Below are 8,198 nucleotides of genomic sequence, written 5' to 3' on the forward strand. Positions count from 1 at the left end.
TCCTAGGAACAAAAGTGTGCCAGCTGTGGCGCCCCAGACAGCAGATGCGAACGCGCTGTTTAGCATACTGGATATTCACGGGTGCCCCTCTGAGCCCACACCCGTTCTGCAGCCCCAGGGGCTCAGCGGGTCTCGTCTATTCGTACTGGAGAGGGTTGTTTCTTTTCCGGAGCGTTCCGCATTTTCCTGCTGGCTGCATCTCTGCTGGCAGGAGGAAGGAGTGAATTTTTCCTGGATTGGGGGTGAAGAAGGCAAAGGGTGCACTGCTGTCCCAGGTTTCAGGCCTTCCAGAGTGTCAGCGTGTCCCAGATAAATCCATCGATCAATAAGGCTTGATAGCGAAGCCAATATATCCCAGGTAGCGGGCCAGCACGAGAGCTGGCTTCTTTAACATCGGGGGAGTCTGGGTCAGCACAAATCTAATGACCCTGCAGCGGGTAGGGCTTTAACAGGCTGCGATCTGTGGCCGGATGGCAACTCAGCCAGATGGGCTTGCAGCCAAGAGCTTTGAGTCCAGAGCTGAGTTCGGTGGCGCGAGGTGAACCTGGGCGAGTCCCCTGCCTTTCCGGCTCCCCAATGTCTTTCTTTGTAGAATGGAAACACAGGACTGTTCGGGGAGAATCGCTGGGATGTTGGAAGGTGCAAAAACCTCCGATCAAATATTCTGTTCAGGTGTGTTTTTCCTTCCTCCACCCCACTTCTTCTTCACACCAACTGGGAGAGGAGTTTAATAACTAACTCATTAACTGGCAGTGGGTTTGACACTTTTCGGAGAACAACTTTATCGGATCATTTTAACTAAAGTGACAGATGTGGCCACTCATCTCAAGGTAACACCAGGATACTGACACTTCTAACCCATCAAACCAGGCCTAAATTCGGGGCTGACTTCTCTGCCAAAGACTCTACTTACAGTGATGACAGGAGAGATGACTGCAGTTGGGGGGACACGGTCCTATTCCTGCCTTTTCCTCTCTCAGAGCAACACCTCTGAGCAAACACCTACGTTCTTAGTAGGAGTTTAATTAGATTTCTAATCCACAAATATATTTTTAAATGCGTTTATTCTCATAATAAGCTGATAATCAGCTGTACTGTACGATAAGCCATGGGCTTTTATTTTCCCTGGAAGGCTCCTTAGTGACTATATAGCCCTCATTTTACAGATGCGGAAACCAAAGCGCAGAGAGTCAAAGCCACTCCCTCAGGGCCATACAGAAGAACGTGACGGAGCTGAGTGGAGAACTTGGTCCAGCCCGCGGGTGGGTGGCGAGAGGGAAGGCGCCGATCACCGTGGCAAGTCCGTGAGGGTTTTGCGAGTTTCTGAACCACAAGAAAGTGTGCGACTGCGTCTGGACGTCGCTGAGAGGAGATGCATAAAACAGAGCGGATGCTTGCAAATGCGGGCCCTCGCCGCTCCGCATTAGGAAACCCGCCCGGAGGGTGGAGAACCCTTCGCTGCTCCCGAATGCCGACGCCCGCATCGCGCCGCCGCCCTGTGCTTTAGTTGCGCCGAAGCCGAGGTTTAGATTTTAGTGAAGGTTCCCAGGAACCTTCAGCGCTGCCGCAGCCTAAGACCCATTATGGGCGGGGCTGTCTCAGGAGGTTGGAGAGCTTATTCTGAGGACTCTAACCCCGCGCGCCTACCAGACTGCGGCGAGACGCACGCGCGCCGCCTTCTACTGCACCCGGCCTTGACCCCGGAAAGGCGCAGCGGGCGGGCGGTCCGCCCGACGTGGACCAGGCCGCGTCCTTCGGCTTTCGAGAAGCGCGGCCGGCAAGAGAAGGTTGCGCAGCCCAGGGGCGCTGCGGGGCCTCGCTAGTCTCACCGTCGATTGGAGTGGCGCGGCTAAGCCTCCCCGCTCCCGCTCCGAGGGCAAACATGCGCTAGCCGGGCAGCCCAGAGTCGCTGGTGCCCTTGGAACGCGCCGCGTCCAGCGCCCAAGCGGGGCGTGGGAAAGTCCTTCGGCCCCACAGATAACCCCAGGCCTCGTGTCAGGGTGGCTGCTGGTGCCTCCTAGGCCGCCTCCCCAGCCCTCACCAGGCCAAGTCCCTCCTTACCCCCATGTATTAGAGAGGGAGCGCTTGGTTTGAGGGAATGAGGAGCGCGGGTGCGCTGCAGACGCGCGACCCACAACCAATTTCCGAACTTCTCTGAGCCTTCGTTTTACCAACTGGCGAGTGGTGTGGGGGATCCAAAACCCGCAGAAATGCTGTGTGGGTCATCATAAACCACACTGCGTGCAAAGCTCGCAGTCCCCGGCAGGCTCTGGACAGGCTGCTGCTGAAAGGGAATCTTCCCCACTTGAGGGAAGCCAGCAGCCGGCCCCAGAGCTTCTCTCTCTTTCTCTCTCTCTGTGTGTGTCTCTCGATCGGCCGTGTCCCCCCAGATTCTACTGGCTTTGGAGCCTCCCAGGGAAAACTGAGACCAGCCTAACTCCTCACCCTTGGGCAGGGCAGCCTCACCCCTCTTGGCGGATGCTTGGGGCCCAGACCTCTCTGCTTGGTGGACTCCCAAAACGAACGCGCGAGGAGAGCCCGCGAGAAGAGTCCGCGCAGGCAGACAAGCTGACCCTTGTCTCCCAGTCCTGCATCTGTAAAATGGGCACGGCTTTAGAGACGCTTTAACCGAGGTTACGAACGCCCTGTGGGAAGCGCAACGAGAGTCGGTCTTCAGCCTTCACCCAGAGGCCGGGGCTTCTATTCCTTAATTCCCTCCCCCGTGAGGCTGGGCGTCCACACGTACCCGCTGCCTCTGCAGCCAAGGCTGCTTCCTCCGGCAGAGGTGGGGCCTAATGTTGGGAGCGAATCACCAAGAAAGCGTCCATGTGAACTTTCCTGCCTACTCCAGATTCCCTCCCCTACACACAGCCTTAGAGACGGCTGTCTAATCTGGATATTTCTGCGCCACCACGGCCTTCCAGACGGTGGGGAGTGCGAGCTGTGACCCTTAACAGGGCGTCCTGGGGCTCTAGTCCTGCATGGCCACAATGTAAAAGGCAACCTCCAGGCTTTGTAAAAGGGGAGGACGGGGTTGGACACTAAACACCCTTGCATCACCCAGCAATCTGTCCTACCCGTTGGGGGCATCCATACAGCTCTGGGTGGGTGTGGGCGAGACACAGTCCAGACCCCGTCCAGCACGGGTTGGCTCAGCCCCCGAACTGAGATGGACCCTTAGTCTCTGTCTGGGCAAGGTTTGGCTGGAGTAAAGCGCTCAGACAGGGCAAAAGCGCCAGTGGGGGAAAATACTGACGTCCCTGAGAACCAAAGCAAGACTAGGTAGGTTCCCATCCCCAGGCTTGGCTGAACGCAGACCCCAGGCGGGGTTCCGGTTCAAAGACCTTAGGCTTGAGGGAGGCTCCAGAGAGAAAGAAAAAGATGCTTGTGTGTTCCCCGAAAAGGCCCAGGAATTAAGGACCATCCAGGCAAAAACACAAAAATATTTTAGAAAACCAAAACCACTATGCCTTATTATAGAGAAAAAGGAAAAAAAGGAAATTGGAAAGCCACGCCAGTTCCTGAGGAAGGGGCTGTTTGGCTAGCAAATGGAAAGAAGGTCATTCTTCGATGCTCAAGTCCCCATTCTGGAAGGTCAACGGTTCTCATCCCGATGGGGGCATATCTCACGCTTTTTGGTGGAGAAAATAGAATCATTTCAAGAAACCACCCGCGGAAAATACCTGAAGATCTGAGTCCCTCTAGTCCCTCTCTGGGGGTGTTTATAAGTCGGGCGAGTGGAGCTTGGAGGTGCAGATGAAGGGAGCCACCATAGGAGCTCTGCCCATGTTTCTTAGACTCCCTGCTGTCTCTTGAGCCCTGCCAGTGTAGACAATCCCACAGCCCGCATAGAACGAAATTGCCCAAACACCGGAGCCCGCAGGGTGGCGCTTGGCCTGGGGAAAAGGCGGTGTGCTGAGGCGGGTGGGGCCTGTGGGACAGCCCCAGAACTGTTTCACCTCAGGAAGCTAATGGGAACCCGGTCAGGAGGAAGGGATGGAGACATGGAGGGAATGGCGGAGACAGACACAGAGAAAGCTAGGAGCAAAGAGATTCTGAGACCAGAAAAAGAAAACAAAAAGAACAAAAGGAGAGGAGGGAAGAAGGAGGCAAGGCTGGGAAAGAAACCTAGAGAGAGACAGAGGACGGCAGATTTAGAAATGGAGAGAGAAGGGTGGGCAGGATACGACAAAGAGTCACGGAAACTAAAAGCAATACTGAATGAACTATATAAGGAATCATAAAGCTGTAAAGGAAAAGCAGAAGTTACAGTCACACGGAAACCAAAAGTAACAAATAGAGTAGAAAATAGAGAACATCGTGGAGAAAGAAGTGGAGAGGTCAGAATTAAAACAAACAAACAAACAAAACCAAATTAAAAGACTGAATAAAAGGGAGGAAAACTGAGGGAGCAAGAGGAAATATTCACGAACGCTTCGAGTGTGTGTCCTGTTGGAAGGGACCACCCACCGCTCATCCCGTGATCCTGACACTCAGCTTTTCAGCCGAGGTAAAGCTGGGTGGACTGGGCCTCGCTGCTTTCACACCTGGGCTCTGTATTCCAAGATTTCCGGGTGCCCCGCCCCTCTCCTGAACAGTGACGCCACCAGGCTGCGGTGACGTCACATGAAGTCACGCCCCACCTGTGGTCCCACGTAACCCACAAGGGTGCTGGGGTTCTGGGTTTGTGCCCCGAGCTTTCGCCTTAAATAAGGAGCATTTGGAGACTTCGGGACGTGCACGGGTTCTGTGCATACAGCCCGCTCACAGTGCGCGCAGATCCCCTATTGCCAGTCCTTGGGTCCGCCCAGGGCCTGAGACCTCACTGGAAAAAGAGGAGGTCATTGGTTTGGTGGGGGGGTGGGGGTGGTTCTGAGTTCTTAGAAGTTCGAGGTCACGGTGCCTTTCACCCCCTAGGTGAGTCTGGCCTGTGACAACCTAAGTAACCGCCGGGAGTGGGGTGGGGGGTCGGGGGGCTTTCATTCTCAACCCTGCCTGGCGCCGACCTTCGACCTCTGGGCCTTGAGTGCCCTTCCCAGTCCGCCCCACCCCGCCGGCACCCAAACTGCCCGCAGCTGGCACGAACTGACCTGCACCGCGGATCCTCCCCGGGGCCCCGGGCCGCAGTTGGAGCTGAGCTGAAAACCGACGAAGCTTGGAGAGATGGACGCGCCCCCGCACACCGCGGCTTGGCCTCTGCCGCAGATGGGGTGGGGCGCAGGGTCGGGTTCGCCGAGCATTATTGGAACGAAAACGAAATAAAAGCGGCGTTAAGTGAAATAGCTAACTTTTTTATTAAATAAAACGACTTAAATAAAAGGAACGGAAAAGGAGAGGAGTGGACCCAGCCTAAACGCAGGGTGCCCCAGCCCTGGCGCTCCCCCCAGCCACCTGGTCGGCCGCCCCTCCTCCAGCGGCCCCCGCGGGGGAAGCAGGTGGCCGGTTTCTAAAGAAAAAAGCCAAAACTTTTATTATTTACACGTTTGGGCAAAAGTACAAAGTATAATACAGGCGCCCGGCCCGGGGGGTGCGGGCGAGGGGCGGAGAAACGTAAGGCGCTTTCTTTGTCAGGCCCGGGCCTGGGGCGGGACTGGGCGCGGGGCGGGGGCTCGGATTGTGCAGCCGCGCGGAGCCCGGGCCCAGCCCCCTCTGCGGCAGGCGGAGATGCGGCCGCGCCCCGGGGCCTAGTCGAGCTTGGAGGCCCCAGTACCTCTCGGCCTCGGGCCCCCCCACCCCAGCCCGGCTGGGGGCCCGGGGCACCCCGCCGGGTAAGGGCGGCGATCCTTGAAGACTGTGAGCGCTGGTGGCTCACACCAGAGAGGTGACGGCGGGGACCTTGGAGCTGTCCTCCTCCCAGGGCTGCAGATTCTGCAGAGCAAAGAGCGACGAGTTGTGCAGACAGAGAGGGTCGGGCTGGATGGAATCGTTGAGGCTCTTTTGGAAGGCGTCGTGTTGCAGCTGCAGCATGAGCCGGCTCGCCTGCTGCCGCTCCGCCTCCCGCTCCTCCGCCGTCTGCCGCCTGCACCGAGGGAGGGAGAGGGACAGCACCGTCATGCACCCGGCAATGCGGGGCCGCCGGCGGGGCCCCCAGCCCTCCCGGGAGCGGAGGTCAGCCGGGAGCCTCGAGGCGCAGGACCCGTCTGTACCTCTGCTGGCGCTGTGCGCCCGAGGCCCGCGCGTCCGGGGAGTGGGTTGGCATCGTTTGTTTTTGTTTTGTGTCGGGTGGTCGCCGGGAGGGGACTCAGCCCGCCGCCCACCTGCACGTCCGGGTATTGTGGCCTCGCCAACAACAAAGATGTTTCTTTTGCGGGGTAACAGGGACATGGCGTGCGTCTAACTGACTCGGCCCTGCGGACAGTCAGGTCGCTAGGGTCCGCGGGTGGGAGGGCTGCTCTGCAGCTGCCCGCGCTGTGTCCCTAGGCCGGGTCAGCTTCACCCAGTTCTCCCAGGCCCTTCCTGAACCTCTCTTCCAAAACACTATCGCTTCGCCGTTCACGGGTTGGATGGAAATAGGGATCGGATAAAAACGGGGCTGGAGTCAGAATGGGGAGCCTAAGGGGCAATATGGAGCCCGCGCCGACTGTCGGATATCCGAGAAGGCAAGCGGGAAGGATTAGGGGAATGCGAGAGAGCCCGGGGTGGGGTGGGGCGGATGTTGGTGGAGGTGCAAGCGAGAGGAAACCGAGAGGGCGCAGAGTCGGAAGAAAACACGGTGAGTTGGAGAGGCGCACGAGAGCGACACGGCTGAGAATGGAGAAGCCGAGGAGCGGGAGAGAAGGGAAAGAAACACAGGCCGGCGGGAAGGAGAGAAGGGAGATAAAATTTGGGAAGGAGTGGGGAAGCGCAGCCCTGGGAGGGCGGTTAGCGGGGAGCACAGAATGAGGGGAGCGCGAGGCTGAGGCGCGGGGCGGGCGAAGAGCGGGTGCAAGCGGCCGGGCCTCTCACCGCCACTTGGTCCTCCGGTTTTGAAACCAGGTCTTGACCTGCGCGTCCGTCATTTTGAGGGACTTGGCGAGCGCCGCCCTCTCGGCCGAGGCCAGGTACTTCTGGCGGTGGAAACGCTTTTCCAGCTCGCAGATCTGCACGCGAGAAAAGGACGTGCGCGGCTTCTTACGCTTGGGCGGCGTCCTGTTCTGGTAGGGGTGGCCGATGCGCCGGGTCACGGTGAAGGGCGTGAGCGCCGCCGCCGCTGCGGAGACACACGAGGGCCCCTGAAGCCCAGCCCGGCTCCACTGCCCTTCAGGCCCCATGCGGACCCCGTGTCGCCCGGTGAAGCACAGAGTGCTCCGTTATTTCCTTGGTCCCCCGCGTCCCCAGCAGCACCAAGCCCGGCGGGAGACACTCTCCTCTGCCCCTGGGCGTAGGCTTATTTCCCCGAAACTCCCTGATTTTCCTCCCCCCTGTGGTTGCCCGGCGCGCCAAGCGCTGAGGCCTCCGCCGCGCCTGGGCCTCCAGAACCGTTTCCCAGAGTGGAGCACCTAGGGCGCGGCGCCTCTGGCCCCGGGAGGGCCGAGGCCCGGTGCCTGTTGGTTGGCCCTGCTCACCTGTGAAGCGGTCTTTCACGAAGCGGCGGCTGCTCTCCATCCAGGGGAAATTGAGGCCGCCCAGGCTGGAGACCGTGGGCACGGAGGGCATGGCGGGCAGCGCGCTAGGCAGAGGCGGTGGCACGGCCCCGGGCAGCGGCCTGTGCGCTGGCACTCGGATCACGCCGGCGGGCGCCAGGCTCAGGTTGACACTGTAAGATCCCGGGTCCTCGAAGGGCGCGCCGAGGCCGGCAAAGGAGGCGGGTAGAGACGGGTACGTGGCGCCCGGACGGCCCCCGGGGGGCCCTCCCAGGTAGCTGGCGCCGTCGGGGCCCCGCGGGGCTGGTGCGCTGTCCTGGTCCGGGCTGTTGAGGATCTGGTCGATGCCGAAGCTGATGGGCTCGTGCGGGTGCGGGGTCTGCGCGCTGGCGGGCGCCTCCATCCTGGGCGGGCGGAAGGGCTGGGCTGGGCTGGGCGGGGAGGCGGCTGGGTCCCTGTTACGGCGCGGCCATGGAGCGCCCGGCGCCTCTCGTTGCACTGAAACTTTGCCAAGAGTGCGCGGGCCCGACAGGCTCTGTGTCATCTTTCTTGAACCGAACCTGGAGTTTCCGCTGCTAATTCCTCTCCCGCCGCAGCCATTGGCTGCGATCAACAAGCCTCTCTCCTCCCATTGGC

At 59.8% G+C, this 8,198-nt stretch overlaps 1 protein-coding gene across 1 annotated transcript; it reads right to left on the reverse strand.

Annotated features, from left to right (window-relative positions):
• Positions 1 to 5,304: 5,304 nt before the first annotated feature.
• TLX3 (T cell leukemia homeobox 3) lies at positions 5,305 to 8,154 on the reverse strand. Its single transcript, XM_082726140.1, has 3 exons — positions 7,545 to 8,154; positions 6,946 to 7,189; positions 5,305 to 6,019 (listed from the first exon to the last, which is right to left on the reverse strand). Exons 1-3 carry the CDS (start codon positions 8,104 to 8,106, stop codon positions 5,809 to 5,811), a joined length of 1,017 nt encoding a protein of 338 aa, XP_082582266.1. The 5' UTR covers positions 8,107 to 8,154; the 3' UTR covers positions 5,305 to 5,808.
• Between the last annotated feature and the right edge of the window lie 44 nt (positions 8,155 to 8,198).

Source organism: Mustela nivalis (assembly GCF_964662115.1).
Source record: "Mustela nivalis genome assembly, chromosome: 3".
Classification (NCBI taxonomy): Eukaryota; Metazoa; Chordata; class Mammalia; order Carnivora; family Mustelidae; genus Mustela; species Mustela nivalis.